Below are 16,075 nucleotides of genomic sequence, written 5' to 3' on the forward strand. Positions count from 1 at the left end.
CCCAATCCCTCCCAGCATCAGATTCTTTTCCAATGAGTCAACTCTTTGCATGAGGTGGCCAGAGTACTGGAGTTTCAGCTTTAGCATTATTCCTTCCAAAGAAATCCCAGGGCTGATCTCCTTCAGAATGGACTGGTTGGATCTCCTTGCAGTCCAAGGGACTCTCAAGAGTCTTCTCCAACACCACGGTTCCAAAGCATCAATTCTTCGGCGCTCAGCCTTCTTCATAGACCAACTCTCACATCCATACATGACCACAGGAAAAACCATAGCCTTGACTAGACGGGCCTTTGTTGGCAAAGTAATGTCTCTGCTTTTGAATATGCAATCTAGGTTGGTCATAACTTTCCTTCCAAGGAGTAAGTGTCTTTTAATTTCATGGCTGCAGTCACCATCTGCAGTGATAATGGAGCCCAGAAAAATAAAATCTGACACTGTTTCCACTGTTTCCCCATCTATTTCCCATGAAGTGATGGGACCAGATGCCATGATCTTCGTTTTCTGAATGTTGAGTTTTAAGCCAACTTTTTCACTCTCCTCTTTCACTTTCATCAAGAGGCTTTTTAGTTCCTCTTCACTTTCTGCCATAAGGGTGGTGTCGTCTGCATATCTGAGGTTATTGATATTTCTCCCGGCCATCTTGATTCCAGCTTGTGCTTCTTCCAGCCCAACGTTTCTCATGATGTACTCTGCATAGAAGTTAAATAAGCAGGGTGACAACATACAGCCTTGATTTACTCCTTTTCCTATTTGGAATCATTCTGTTGTTCCATGTCCAGTTCTAATGTTGCTTCCTGACCTGCATAAATGTTTTTCAAGCGGCAGGTCAGGTGGTCTGGTATTCCCATCTCTTTCAGAATTTTCCAGTTTATTGTGATAGGCATGTGTATATAGGAAAAAACCGTATATATAGGGTTTGGTACTATCTGGGGTTTCAGGCATCCACTGGGGGTCTTGGAACATATCCTCCACTGATAAGGGTAGAGAATGGTAGTCGTAGTTGTCTGTATTCCTATTATTGCAGTGGTACAAAGTGTGCAGTCTGCAAACTTTTGGTTACCAGTTTGTGATGGAACATACAAAGAAACTGAAAGAAATTAGAATTGTTAAGCACTTTGACAGTATGTCTAGTATATTTCTTAAATTGGCCTCATTTTTATCTTTTTTTTTCTTTTAGTAACTCGTTTTTATTGTGTTTTAAAAAGTATTGGCCTGGGACAGATTCCGAGTTTTGAAAAAATGGTTCCTCAACACAGATATTTTGAGCAACACTGTATTATAGCACTGATGTCATTCTATCCAGCACTGTAGTTAATTCACATCTTGCCCACTAGCTAGCCTGCCTACCTTCCTTCTTTGATCCACCACAGATGACATCATGGAATTTTGGGGGATACAAGCTCAACAGATGATACTGATAGAAAAGGAATTTAGATTCTGTAGTTTTACATCTAAATTGAAATTTTAATATCCTCTATGAAAAACAAATGGTGACTTTGTTTTGTTTAACCCTCAATTATTTGTATTGTATGCCAGTATCCCATAATGGAAATATATTCTTTACCTTCACTTTGTGACTCATTTTATCAAGACTTCCATGATATTACACTCATAAAAAGAAAAATACACCTAATATTTGCATTGTCATTTTGCAATGAAACATGATATCACTTTATCTTTAAACAAAACAGGGGTAATAAGTTCATGGTGGCAACAGACATTAACGGACTCAGCACCAAGGCATCTGTGCTAGGCTTTCAGCCTCTTTTTTTGCTAGGCTCACTGTTTTAGATACGAAGCTATGTAACCAACAGATGCCCTGAAACCGCTTCTTAAAATTTGTATGGTGGTCAGAATGTCACTGTAATAAAGACAGACTGAAGCATAGGTGATTTGAGGATGATCCGGCCTCATCCAGAGTTTAATTATATTTACATAGTGGTAGCCTGGCTGTTGCTTGGCAGATGTGCTCTTGGCAGTCCTCAAACTGCCTGGCTTCTCCTACAGTCCCTTCCTCAAGCCATACTCAAACCCAAGCAGTCCAACATTGTTGACTAGCCAAGGATAAGAGAAACTGGCAATCCTAAACAATGCTTTTCTCCTTTGTTGAATATGACCAAAATAAAAGCAGTGATACCTACAATCAACCAATTTTTATAGCTAAATACTACAGAAACATGAAATACTTCCATAGCAGTCCCCAGATTATACCTAGTGAGTTTCTTTAGGTAGGTTCTTTCTTCTATCACCTTCTGTTCTTTCTTACAGTTTTTGTAACTGGCAATGAACAGTGATTATAATGGTTGAGAAGAAAAAAGAAAGAAAAATAGTTAAAAAGTCATTTTAGAATCACAGCTTGAACTTGCATTAGAAAATTATAGTCATGCATATTAATTCTTCTAATTTCCTATTATTTAAGTAGGGAGTTAGGTAGACCAGGTACTTGGAAAAAAAATAAGTGAAACTATTTTAAATATGACCACAGCTTTTTTATAGGAGAATCAAAGACTGGAGCTGGATAGCTGAAAAACATAACCTCTAAATTTAATCGTCTAATAACAGTGCTTAAGGCACATTTTAATCCATGGATTTTACTCAAAGATCAAATACAAATTTATCAATTTTCAAATTAATTTTTCCTTAAAATCTTGAAAATTTGAGGTTCTAAAACTCATTTTCAATTTGGTTAGTCTTTTCTCTATTTTCTTATCATTAAAAAAGTTATTTCATAATTCATATAGTAATCTCTAAACATCACTACTTTGTAAAAAGCAAAATAATTTCCTGTATGTATTATATATCAATGATCTAATAAATGGATTTTTAAAAGTCCTTCTTTCAGGTACCATGACAGTAGTTACCAAACAAAAATTAGTAATGATTGTAAACAGGAAATGCAATACAGGAATGACCCTTGAAGCGCATTTGTAATCAGGAGAAAGACAGTTTGTGTATCTATAGGTGTAACACTGTAAAAATTTTAGCTTTATCTGATTATAAGCTTCTTCACATTCTAATACATATAAGCTGCTTTCTCATTTTTCATTTGACATTACTTAAGACAAATAATCACTCCTAAGTACAAAGCTTGCAAAGCCAGGAACAAATGCCAAGAATCACCACTAAAATAGGACATTGTGTTACAAATCTAGTGTACTCTTGACCTGTAAAGAGTTCACTAAGGGATATAATCCCATTTGTACTTACTTTCTATCATTTATTTTGTCATTTTTTTTCTCTATCCTTTCTCTCAATAGTGTAAGTTCTGTAATACAAGGTATCTTGTCTTTTTGTTCATACTATACCCCCAGGGTTTAGAAAAATGTTTTGCACATAAACTACTCACATAGTTTTTAAATGAATCATCTTATTTTAGGAGAGATAACTTTTAAAGACAATAAAAGCTCCATTATTTTTCATTTTCCTGTAATTAAGTACCATCGAGAGTGATATACATCATGACTAGGCTTATTTGCCTCATGCTAATAAAGCAATTTATATGCCTTTGAAGCTGTAAACTAAAGAGTTAAATGAATTAAACTTAATGTTTTCAAATACCCCACAAATATTTAAAAGGCAAACTAATTAAGTAAAAACAAGCTGAAAAAACAGCTAAGATCTATGAAAAAAATTTTCATTTTCTCATGGACTCCATAAGAATATATAACATTTATATACAGGCCATTCCACTGAAAATCATATATATTTATATATTCTTGGCTTGTATGATTTTTAAGCACTGTGGAACATTATTATATTTGGTAAACTACTGATATTTTCCAAAGTCAAAAAGAGTAACTGGGTTTGAAGAAATCTCAGAAATCACTTGGTTCCCCTATTGATTTTTATAGATAAGGAAATTGATATCCAGAGTGGCCAAGATCACAAAGACTACAGTGGACCCAGATCTGCTAATTCTCAGCCCAGAGCGAATTTAAAACATCATACTGATAAACAGACATGAGAAAGCTAATATACCACAGAAGATCTTTCTGTATACTACTGAGCTTTACCTATACTGGGTACTTATTGATCTTTTCTAATTTCTGAACACACTGTAGTGATTTGGTGTGTAAAAAACATATTCAAATTAGCATGGGGAAAACTATATCCCTACTTCTGGCTTTCAGAAAAAGAACATAGGAAGTAATACTCTTTTACCAATTTATCATTTTCTTTCTACTAAATAGACCCCTCAGACTAATTCTGTGGTCCATGATGTTAATTCCAGGCTCACAAGACTGGTACCCTCCTGGAGTTCAGTGAGTGCCTCGTTAAATAGTTCATTTTGGTGTTTCCTACTGCTTCTCAATAGATCTTATTGTATGAACAATTCTCCTAACATTGAACTTTTTGTTTTTAACTGCTCTATTCTAAGCTACATGATCTGCCATTCCAGTGGCACTTAGAGTACTTTGTGGCTAGGAGAAAAAGAGGTTTAGCCTACCATGTTATGTGTAAGACTTACTATCAACTCTGGGGTTCAGCAGGTAGAACAGATTGTTCTCCAGGCCAACCATGAGTACCTGTATACAATTCCAGATGTCACTAGTTGAGAGACAAAGAGCCAAAAGCAGGGTTGCTATTGTTCAGAACCATATTAAGTAGCTAGAAGGCAGCACTATAACTGCTCCCAACAAAACCTGGGAATTCTAGCAGATATGGTCCAGAACGTTATTGGAACTTATGGAATTTCTTTGACTGTAAAATCTCCCAGAAGTTACTTTTCATGATATTTGTACTTATTTAGACTTTGTTTCCATGCAAAAAATGTCAAAGGCAACTTACACTAAAGGCATACGTATGACCATGGGTAAAGTATAAACTAACTATAGGAAACCAGTAGAGTGGTAATTTTATTGGAACAGAAACCATTTCTCCAATATAATTCCTTTAAACAAATAAAAATGCTTAAATGCATCTTAGGTTTTTTTCTATTAGGGTACTTCATTCAACATATATGCAGTGATCAGAGCAAAAGTATCAGAGGACTCAGGCTAGGTGACATAATGGAAGTCACGTGGATTATGAAGACCATGGTGCAAGATCACAGTTACGTTCTGCCAGTTTCAGATCAACCTATCTAAGCCTGAGTTTTCTTATCCTTAAAATGAAGCTAGTCTGCTTCATAAATTGCTTTGAACAGAAAACAAAATAACTATACAAGTATAAATAGGATATGAATTTCCCTCAAGAAGCTTGCAATCTAGTTAAGAGAAAGACTATAATCTAGAGGGAGAAAGTAATGAGTTTGCTAAGAGTTATGATAAGATGCTTTGGGAATATAGAAGAAAGAGATTTTCCATCTAGCTGGTAACAAGAAGAAGTACATATTGGATGTATATGTTTGCTATGGTTAGGAAATAAAAATTATTTTGTTTCAAAAAAAAAAAAAAAGGAGGGTGATGTGTGTGTTGGGGGAAAAAGGGGGCATGTAGGGTGAGGAGTGTGTCTTGGATTAGTAATATTTAGTATTATTGAAGGTGAGCTAGCAAAGTCAAGGAGAGAGGTGATGGTACACAGCTTGACAACCAGTGGAGACATAAACCCCTAATTCAACTTCACAGGACAGGACTAAGGAACAAAATCAACAGAAAACCTACTACAGTTCTATTCAAACCAATATTCAAAGCAAGTTAGAAAAAGTGACTTTTCATATCTAATTAATGTAATGACTCACACTATGGCTTAAAAGAGATAAAAGCCCTGCTAAGGAACACTTTATTCTATACTTGTTCTGAGAGAGTAACTGCCTCTAAGGTAAAGCCCTGGAAGCCCTCCCATTACCCCAAGTCTTGCCAATGATTCTCAGGCAAGAATGGCTTCAAGCAGAGAATTCAAGTGTAGATTTGAACCTCCAGGTCACCATTTACTTGTCTTTTCCACTTCAGTCAGGGACCACCCTAAGAGAAAAGGTTCATTCTAATTTCTAATGGAAATAATCTTTGTGGTTCAGTTATCTTTCCAACTGCAATCACATGGTTTCACTTTGATTTTTCAGCAATGACAGAAGCTTTCAGAACATGTTTGGATGCTGAGAAACAAGATGTTTTAGTGACTTTGTAATCTTTAAAATCTCATCTTTTTAAAATTAAAGAAACAAAGAAAAGGGTCCTACAGAAAAAATACACAAGACATCAGGAAGGATCAAAAGATGGAGGTTAGAAAGGAGGCAAACAATGAATAAAGTGTAATATTAAAAGCTCTTTTGCAATTCCAGGCAGCCTAAGGGAAATTACTATAGTTCTCTTTCTCTCTGGTATGTTTTTAAAGAGAAAAAAGTGATTCTCAGGGGAGCTGCTGCTAAGTTGCTTTAGTCGTGTCCAACTCTGTGCGATCCCATAGATGGCAGCCCACCAGGCTCCCCCATCCCTGGGATTCTCCAAGCAAGAACACTGGAGTGGGTTGCCATTTCCTTCTCCTCTCAGGGGAGAGTAACACAGAAAGGAAAGAGGAAAACATCTGGCTGTGGGCCATGATTTAGCATTCACCATAAAATGAGACTCTGTTTCTGTTTCTCAAAGGTCATTGTTTTTTCCAAGCAGACACAGGCTCTACTTACATGAAGTCAATTATAATAAAGAGACACAAGACATAAGGAAGAGATCTAGACAAGTAACTCCAAAGAAAGGGCAAAGATGTAAAAATCAAATTCTACTCTAAAATATTATTAAAACAAAACTCTGTATAACCAAACTAGCTCTCACTTCCTAGCAACAGCTCACTTATCTCAAACAAAATACAATATAGTAAAATCTAGTTATAAAAATTCCTTGCCTTTCTGATGGTGTATTTTAACCGGTAATTAATCCAAATTTATGCCAATGATAGACACCCAAGTTCTCCTTTTAAAAACAAAGAATCTTATAATAACATCATCCACCTAGGTGGATGTGAAATGAAGACAACCCTCTAATTCTTTTTACATGAAATGTTAATGGGAAAGTAACATTTGTCATCTGCCTGGAGAAAATTTCTTATGAAAACAACAGTAAAAAGGTTTTAAAAGGAAAAAAATGCCATGCATCTTAAAACAGAAGTCAAATTTAGTTTTACTTAAATGGCTGTGCCTTTATTTCAACTTTCAGCTATGATTTTTAAAAGGTATATTCAAACCATCAGTTTTCTTGCATATCCAAGTCAAAAAGAAGGGAGACCTGAAAAGTATCCTAGATACCAAAACAGGGTAAGAAGACTCATAAGATCAAAGATGATATTGTAATGTTTCCTTCTCATGTGTTAGAAAACAATTTCTAAAGGGAATGCAAGTTTCTTTTTGAAATTATGAAATGTATTCCTGGGACCTCTAAATTATTTGTACTGGGAAACACTCTGTCAAATACACAGAACATTAATCTGTCAAGGATCCTACCTAGACACAGAGAGGGTATGTTGGCAATCAGATTGGACATCTTTGGGATCTTTTACTTTCCAATTTACTAGTTGAGGACTTTGCCCTGAGAATCACCAGTGATGACAAGGTAGTGAAACAGGATTTGTTACTGTCATGGTATTGTCTGTAAAAGTTTTAAATTTATGGAATCCTTTTTCTTCGGGTGGGGGGAGGGGGGGAGGAGGATTAGAGAGAAGGATAAGATTCTCGGTTGAAAAGATAACCTTTTAAAGTAAAGGGAAGATGCAGGAGAAAAATTACACCATATATCAAGATGATTATTTACGATAATCCACATTCTGAAACTAAGGAAACTGTGTATAAATAATGTCTGGATTTTTCCCTTGCTAGCACATATAATTCTTAACTCTGGACTTTCTCCCTCAGAATTACTTCTCGTCCCAAATAATTTCAAAATCACTTTTGAATGTTACTTGTGCGTGTGTTTTTTTTTTCTCCTTTTAAATAGAGGGTGTTTTGTTTTGTTTTTTTCCTGGAGCAGTTTTAGGTTCACAGCAAAATTTAGCAGAAGATACAGCATTCCCATATATCTCCTATCCCCTTTCAGATCCCCCCCACCCCCACCCCTTTATCAATATCCCACATCAAAGTGGTACATTTGCTACAATTGATGAATTTACACTGGCACATCATCATCCCCCAAAGTCCATAGTTTATTTTAGGGTGCACTCTTTGTGTTTATTCTGTGGGTTTTGACAAATATATGACAGGTATTCGCAATTACAGTAACACAGAATGGTTTCACCCACTCATCCCTCCTTTCCAAAGAATCTGGGCATTTAAAAAGTCTTTTTTGAAGCACTGTGTTTAATCATAGACAAGATCCCCTCACAAAAAATTTTAGACAAGTACTAAATTACCCACTGTTTCCCACAAGAAAAACAAAATAAGCAAAGCGTTCATCAACAGAAGGCTAATTAAGGGGCAAACAAAATGCTTTCCTAGTAGCAAGCAAGATTAACAAAAAATCAATTTGCTTTTAGTGTCATCTAAAAGCAAAGAAAAGAATAAGAAACCAAACTATAAGACAACAGAATTCAATCACTGTACTCTCAGAATTTACGTTTTCCTGTTCTTGAATTCCCTTTTGGATGCTGAGTCTAGTCACAAAGGGCAAACATTTTTTTTTCCCCCACTGCAGGCTTTTTATTTTTCAACAGCCTCCTAACCTAACCTAATATTTTGCACTTGCATATATTTTCAAAAATCCAACTGTGGGCATAAAACAGAACTCATGCTTAGGTCAGAAACCTTGTCTTTAGAAGATGAAGTAATGGCAATGCTGATAACCCACAATGAGCAAGATAAGAAAATTAGGTTCTCTATTTTTTTCCCCCTTTACTCTCAGCAGAACTTCCTTCCTTATTTGATAAGGAGCAACATTTCCTTCTCCAAGGAGCAACTAGCCTAATCAATTCCCTGGAATGAGACGACCTTTCACACAGAACGTTACACTGGAATGTGACATCAGCATTCCCTCTGAGTCACAGTCTGGTCCCCACCCTTTTCTCCCAGGAAACGTGAGTCTCCTAAACTCACGGAGCGGCTCAGGTAGGGCCATGGGTCCTGAAGCCCGGAGGGCAGCCAGTCAGGAAACGTCTCCTGGAGCTAAACCACCGCTGACAATCGTCCTTTGGGACTAGTTGCCAAAGAAGGAGAACATTTTCTTTGGAAGACGAATGCAGTGCTTTGGAAGTCAAGTAATGAATGACCAAAGAGAGACAAAAAAAAAAAACACCCCAAAACTTCACCTTTCACGCCATCACCAGCCGCTGCTGCGAAGGAAGGACGTTAAATCAACGCTCACTCTAGACAGCCTCTTGACTGCCAAGCTGGGAAGGGAGGAGGTCTGAGCTGTCAAAAGTCTCATCAGTGACCCCAAACCACAAAGGCTTAATAAAGTTCAGCTTCCTGAGACAGGAAGAAGTAGTGTCATGGTTTCGCCCGAACTCGCCCTAAGCTCATCCTTTTCTTCTAGGGAGGCACAGGCCCAGCCAAAACATCTTAAGAAAAAGTTTCAAACACCTCCAACCGTTGGACTTGATTAGACAGGGAGAAATGTCCCGCGCCCGCCCTCGCGCGCGACTCTCAGTCGCTCCTGGGTTTCAGGAGTTAGTTGGGCCAGCGGACACCCCTCTACCCGAAGGACCCGGTACTGGGGCCCCGGGCGCCGGAGATCCCGACACCGCTCGAGCCTGACGGCCCTTGCGCCCCACCAGCCACTGGTAGCCAGGGGGCGGCGCCCCGCGCAGGTGAAGCGGCTGCTGCCAGCCACCCTACCTTCTTCACTTTGGCCTCCAAATCCATGTCTATGTGTCAGAGGGGGTTTCTCCTCCTGGCGGGGATATCACGCCCAGGATCGCCTGGCGTCTGGCACCGCTGCGGGTACTGGAGGAGATGTGCCGGGACACCGGCACCACCGCCGCAGCCACTTGCCCGGCACGGTCAAACTTCCGCCGCCCAGTCGGCTGCAGCCGGCCTGCGGCGGGGACCGGGAACAAAGAGGGCCAAGCAGCCAATGACAGCCGGGCCCCTCCGGGCAGCCGCCAATCACTGAGCGCCGCACGCACCTTCGCTGCCGAGCGCGGCGCCAGCAAGGTGAGGGGCGGGGCCGCGTTCGGGGCGGTACCCTGCGGAGCTCAATTGGGTAGCCGGGAGTTGGTCTCTGAGGCTCCGCTGGGCGTCCTCACTACCTCCTCCCAAAGAATTGGAGCCCAGGCTGCCTCCAGCTGAAATGAGGAAGAGCCTTTTCCATTCAGTCAGCTTGTACCTGTTTTGCTTGGGACTTTAAATATAAATTCAGAGCAAAGAAAAAGACAAGTTGTGGGGATTGTTAGGGATCTTCGTGATGGGCATTGCACTCTATAATTGCACTCTATAATATCACTGTTGAGTTGTGGAAAAGGCACTTGGCTAAATACTTTTCTCCAATATCCCAAGCACTGGCAGGAAACCTTATCTCAGACAGCCAATGAAGATGGTTATATGGGTTGTCTGAGGATTTGATAGTTCAAAAATGAGGATAATGTGAACCACTAAAGAGATAACTTACACCATTCCTTTGGAAGAAGAGGCTTGCCCGTTGTCCCTGTTGTGTGAAAAGATGTGAGGCTCCTCATGTGCTCATGCTTAGATGAAGCAGTATCATAGGCATAACAAGCAGCGCTTCAGCTCTAGATTTGGATCCATATCATGGCCTCGTTCAGGAGCAACTGCAATGAATACTATTGCCTTGGTGGACCTGAAAGGAATTCTAGGGATTATTGAGTATAACTTTCTCATTTTGCAGGGAACTGAGGACCCCAGAGGTATAGGGACCTGCCCAATTTCTTAGTCTCTTGGGAACAGAGCTAAAGCTCATGAGTCTTTAAGCAGTGTCTTCAGCTTGTTTGGGATGGAAAAAAACAACCTTTTGACTAATTAAAAGAGAGGAGTCTTTTTTTCCCCCTCTGTTCATGGTAATGATAGAAAATTATAATGATTAGATAGCAAGTGACCACCTAATCTGCATCTACTTTTAAAAGGGAAAAAGTCCCAAATCACATAGCTATTTAGGTTCACATTTCTCTCCCCTTTGGTGGTGGTGGTGGTGGTGGTTTAGTCTCTCAGTCATGTTTGATTCTTGCAACCCCATGGACTGTAGCCTGCCAGGCTCCTCTGTCCATGGGATTCTCCAGGTAAGAATACTGGAGGGGGTTGCCATTTCCTTCTCCAGAGGATCTTCGCGACCCAGGAATCGAACCCAGGTTTCCTGCACTGCAGGCAGATTCTTTACCAACCAAGCTACAAGGGAAGTCCTCTATCCCCTTTACCTTTTGAAATATGGTAACTGTAAAAAACCCAAATTCATTTTAGCTAACGTTTTGAACCCTTAGGACCTTCCCCTGGACAGTCCCCTGGTGTCCCCTGCCTTTTGTTTGTAGAAGAACATTAACTTCCTAGGCTTTTTCCAAGTCCCCAAAAGCAAATTTAATCAGTTATATGAGAAATTGCAAAAACAAAGGAAAACAGTCAAATGAAACTAAATAATGATAGTTTGGCTGTAAAGTAAAGCCAGGGGCCTTTAGTTTCTTCCTTCAGTGCTATAGATAGTATCCTGAGCCATATCCTTGTACTGGTTTTATAGAAACCAGCCCCCACCCCAATCAGATGAACCACCAACATGTAGGCCCCAGACCAGTTGCAATTAAGAAGGTTGATGATTGGGATTCCTGAAATAGCATGCTGTTACTTCACCACCGACAAGTCAGAGAATTGTGCACAAGCTGGTCAGGCATCCTACAACCCATACCCCAAATGCTGCCTTTAAAAACCCTCCCCTAAAAACCATTGGGGAGTTTTAGTGTTTTGAGCATTAGTTGCTTGTCCTCCTTGCTTGATGCCTTCACAATAAACACTACAGTTTGCTTCACCACAGCCTGGTGTCAGCAGCTTAGCTTTGTCTCATATTGGATGGGCAGACCCAAATTCAGTTCAGTAACAAACGGAGCACTGATTTATGATGTGATGTTTTTCTTATTCTATTAATAAACTAAAAATGGAATGACCAAGATGGTCATGAATTTTTCTTCTCACTCAGTTTAATTAAAACTTTTCCAAGCCATTTTCCCAAACCATGCTACAATGTTTGGGCTCCTGCAAAGTTTACCCAATGTAAACTCCAGTGAATATGAGGTTTAGTTATGACAAGGCAATTTGGTCTCTTTCAGGGAGCTTAACAGATGGAAAATGTCCAGTGAAACAGTTTAAATAAGGCATCAAACAATGTTGTAACATAAATTTTGGGCTTATTTTGTGAAATTTGAGAGACAAATACTAAAGAAAATATCTGCTGCTGCTGCTGCTGCTGCTAAGTCGCTTCAGTCGTGTCCGACTCTGTGTGACCCCAGCCCACCAGACTCCCCCGTCCCTGCGATTCTCCAGGCAAGAACACTTTGGAAACATTTTTTAGCATCATATTCTGCCCTTCTCTCTCTCTTCCCTCCCAAACCTTCTAGCATCACTTTGTGTATCATTTGCTAGTTGAAATTAAGTGATATCTACCTGGAAACATTACTGTGCCAGTTATATACAAGGTAACATTGAGGTAGATAAGTTTTAGGTTAGGAGGATTAGATTCCGATTTCTTATTAGCTGTTCAAGTGTTACATTAAAGAGATACTAAGGAATTAGAACTTGCACTGTTTGATGACAAGATGTAATTGATGACAGAAAAATGAGTAGAAGATAACACACATGTTGCTGGCTTGCTCATTTTTGTAGGTGGTTCTGGAAAAAGGAAAATATAGGCTATGTTTAGTTGTGTTTTCCTGGGAGTGGGATGAGGACAAAGGGTACAGTTTTTAATTCATTAGGTTTGAGGTTGGGATACTGAAGTATCCAAATATTAATCTTGGAGATGAGAACTGGGGTGGAATGGTGATTAAGTGTCAATATCTTACATATATAAATAATTGAAAGCCATGGATGGAAATGATCAGCATGGGATATAGCAAAATAAGAGAGAATATCAATGACCTCAATTGAGCAAAGTTGAGCAAGAAAAGCACAGAAAGGAAATAAAGGTTAGTTAGTAAGGAAAAAAAAAATTAGAGTTCCCAACAAACTCTTAAGAGAAGAAATTCAAGAAGGAATTCATCAACAATGTCCAGCTATAGAAAAGGGTCAAATTCTCATTGAATTTAACAGAAAGTAAACTTGGGGAGTAAAAGCTGTATCCCATGTCAAATAGGCTATAGGACAAACTGAGGCAGCAACATAGAGAGTTAAAGGAGTAACCAGTGATTTTAAGGAAGTAGAAAATACTGGAATTGAGTGATTGACTTGAAGGGAGGAAGGATGAGCATTCCTAAGAGTCACTCTTAGGGATCTAATTTGGTGACTTGTACGGTGGCTGTAAATCTCTCCTTTCCCACCTTAAGATGAGTTTCGTTTGTATGTAATGATTTTGCAAGGCCAATTGGATCTGAGTTTGGCAGTCAAAAGAGACATCTGGGATGGAGATACAGATGACTGGTTATAAATACACAGGCACAAACATCGACATATACACATGTACGTATAAACACACACACACTCAGCATACCAGAACACTAGGAAAATGAAACACCAATAGGAAAGTTTTCTACACCAGGTAAGGTAAATTTCCAAGATAAAGATGACTGTACCTGTCTCCTCAATTATTAATGTAGCCCCAGGTGGCCTCTTTAGCAAATGTTCATAATTTATTAACACCTGTTAGAGGAACTCCTGTGCTACTGACTTAGCTATTATTGCTCATTAGCAGCTTGTATGGATTACACATTGTTCTATGGGGAGACAAACATTTTTTCAGAGCAAATTATTACCTGTAAAAATTTTTTTAGTTGACCAAACACTGGTGTTTAGCTAGGGAAATAATGAATGATTCACATGATAAGTTTATATTAATTTTTTCTAACAGTAAACAATCAATGTTATAGGAACAAAATAGAAAATAGAATGGTATATAGATTGTGCTCACAACTGTGCAAAAATATCATGCACAGAAAAGAAACATGAGGAAAATTCATAAAATGTTAGCAGAGGTTTGTCTCTGATTGATAGGTCCATGGGGATTCCTTCTTTCCTTTAAAAAATATTCCATGATGATCATGGCATATTTCTTAATGGAAAAACCTTATCTAAAAATATATTATTCAAAGCATTTTAGGAAGATGGGGCAGTGGCAGTATAATTTTTCAACCTGCCTGAAAAATCTACATTAAAAAGAAAAAAAACAAAAAACTGATCAACTGGTTAGCAAAACCAAAAGCCATGGACAGCCTTTACAATAAAATTGGCAAGGTATCTCCATAAATCCAAAAACACAACAGATAAGGACAAGCCAACAAAAGCCACAAGACATGCATGTATAAAAAATTCTGTCAGGGGAGGGAGAGAAACAATAAGTTGGTGTCTGACAGAAACCAGGAAAATTCAAGATGTTATCCTCCAGATATCCATTTTAAAACACTTCAGGCCAAATTTCAAACAACAGCTGAAACAGTGAAATGTGACTGAAGGAGCTGAATTAATCTCACCCCGTGATATCTCATGACTCACCCACTAGGACTTCTTTCTAAGAGAGGGTCCCACAATAAGAAACTTTGTCAAGGGAAATCAGAATAAGTAGGTTGGGGCAGAAGAGACAGTGGAAAGTGAAAGGCTAGAGGAGCTCTCTCCAATGTAGTAGCCAGTAGCCACATGTAGTTATTTAAAATTTAATTAATTAGGTTAACTAAAATCCATTAAAACTTAAAATTTGACTTCTCAGTCATACTAGCCATATTTCAAGTGCTCAACAGCCGGAAAGGGAAATGGAGTCAGAAAATCTCCAAAATCTTGTTGTATTTGTTAGCGTTTCATAAAAACAAGGGAGGATGGAGCTCTCTGAAGTTGGACACAATTTTCTAAACTCTGCATCATTGTATAAGTTTAGGAAAATTAATGTCACATAATAATGGGTAACAGTAAGTTATTAAGGTCAAATCCAATACAAACTTATAAGAAAAGAGAGCAAACGGAGCAGAATAACTTCCCTACAGAAAGATGTGTCCACAAAACAGAGCAAAAGTGTGTTACTTGAAAACAAAGACATCAAAAAGTTAAAGCATGTCATGAAAGGATCATACAAATCAGAATTAGAAAAACTCATAATTGAGGTAATAGAATTCAGGAAAGAATTAGAAATGAAGAAAATAATATTACATAGATGAAGGCTAAACTAAAAAGGATACTATGGCAAAAAACCGATAATGCCTACAAACAACGGATAGTAAAAATTCTTATTTCTAAAAAATCGAAAAGTGATGACATATGTATACCTATGCTGATTCATGCTGATGTGTGGGAAAAACCAAAACGATATTGTAAAGCAATTATCCTTCAATTAAACATAAATAAAAAATTTAAAAAGTAATGAAGACAAATATAAAGTATTCTAGAGAAAGTATCAAATATTAAAAAGGTGATGAGATCGAGTACATGGATGATAGAAGTCTCTGAAGATGAAAACCAAAGGAACAAACACTAAAAAATGGTGACTCAAGAAAACTTTCCGAAATTATAAAAATGATATGAAACTAGATATTGAAAGATCATATTGCTTACCTGAGAATATATTGACTCAAAATAACCAACACAAGACATAGTCTAGTAAAGTTACTGGACTTTGAAGAATAGGAAAGAAAATCTTTTGGGTATTCAGCTTTAGGAAGGGATGTGACTTAAAAGGGGAAGACAATTGTATTAACAGTGCGCTTTTGCTTTAGCAATTCTCTAGATCAGAAGAGGATAGAGTAACATTTTAAGCTATTCAAGAAAGACAATGTAAACCAAGGATTTTATATGAAGTAACTTTCAAGTTAAAGGGCAAAGACTTTTATAAACATAGAATTTAGGAAATACAGTTCTTATGAGCCCTTCCTGAAGAATCTTCACTTGGCTGTTTTCTCTGTATCTCTGTCTAAATCTCTCATCTCTCTCTCATGAAGATGCCAGTCGTTGGATTTAAGGCCAACCCTAATGAGGTATGGGGTTTCCCAGGTGGCACTAGTGATAAAGAACCCACCTGCCAATGCAGGAGGCTTAAGAGACGTGGGTTTGGTCCCTGGGTTGGGAAAATCCCTTGGAGGAGGGCAT

General features: G+C 38.3%; 1 protein-coding gene across 2 annotated transcripts in view; it reads right to left on the reverse strand.

Moving 5' to 3' along the window:
- The window catches only part of TES (testin LIM domain protein), a 57,778-nt gene extending 47,992 nt beyond the window's left edge, over nucleotides 1–9,786 (reverse strand). Inside the window, exon 1 of one of the 2 annotated variants that reach the window (XM_061414047.1) lies at nucleotides 9,695–9,786. In XM_061414047.1, coding sequence (XP_061270031.1) covers nucleotides 9,695–9,721 — 27 coding nt within the window. In that variant the 5' untranslated portion in view covers nucleotides 9,722–9,786. Of the gene's footprint in view, nucleotides 1–9,165; nucleotides 9,269–9,694 lie in introns of those variants that run through there. The other variant, XM_061414048.1, reaches the window with a different exon arrangement.
- Nucleotides 9,787–16,075: the final 6,289 nt, after the last annotated feature.

The sequence above is a fragment of the Bos javanicus genome, chromosome 4, assembly GCF_032452875.1.
Source record: "Bos javanicus breed banteng chromosome 4, ARS-OSU_banteng_1.0, whole genome shotgun sequence".
Classification (NCBI taxonomy): domain Eukaryota; kingdom Metazoa; phylum Chordata; class Mammalia; order Artiodactyla; family Bovidae; genus Bos; species Bos javanicus.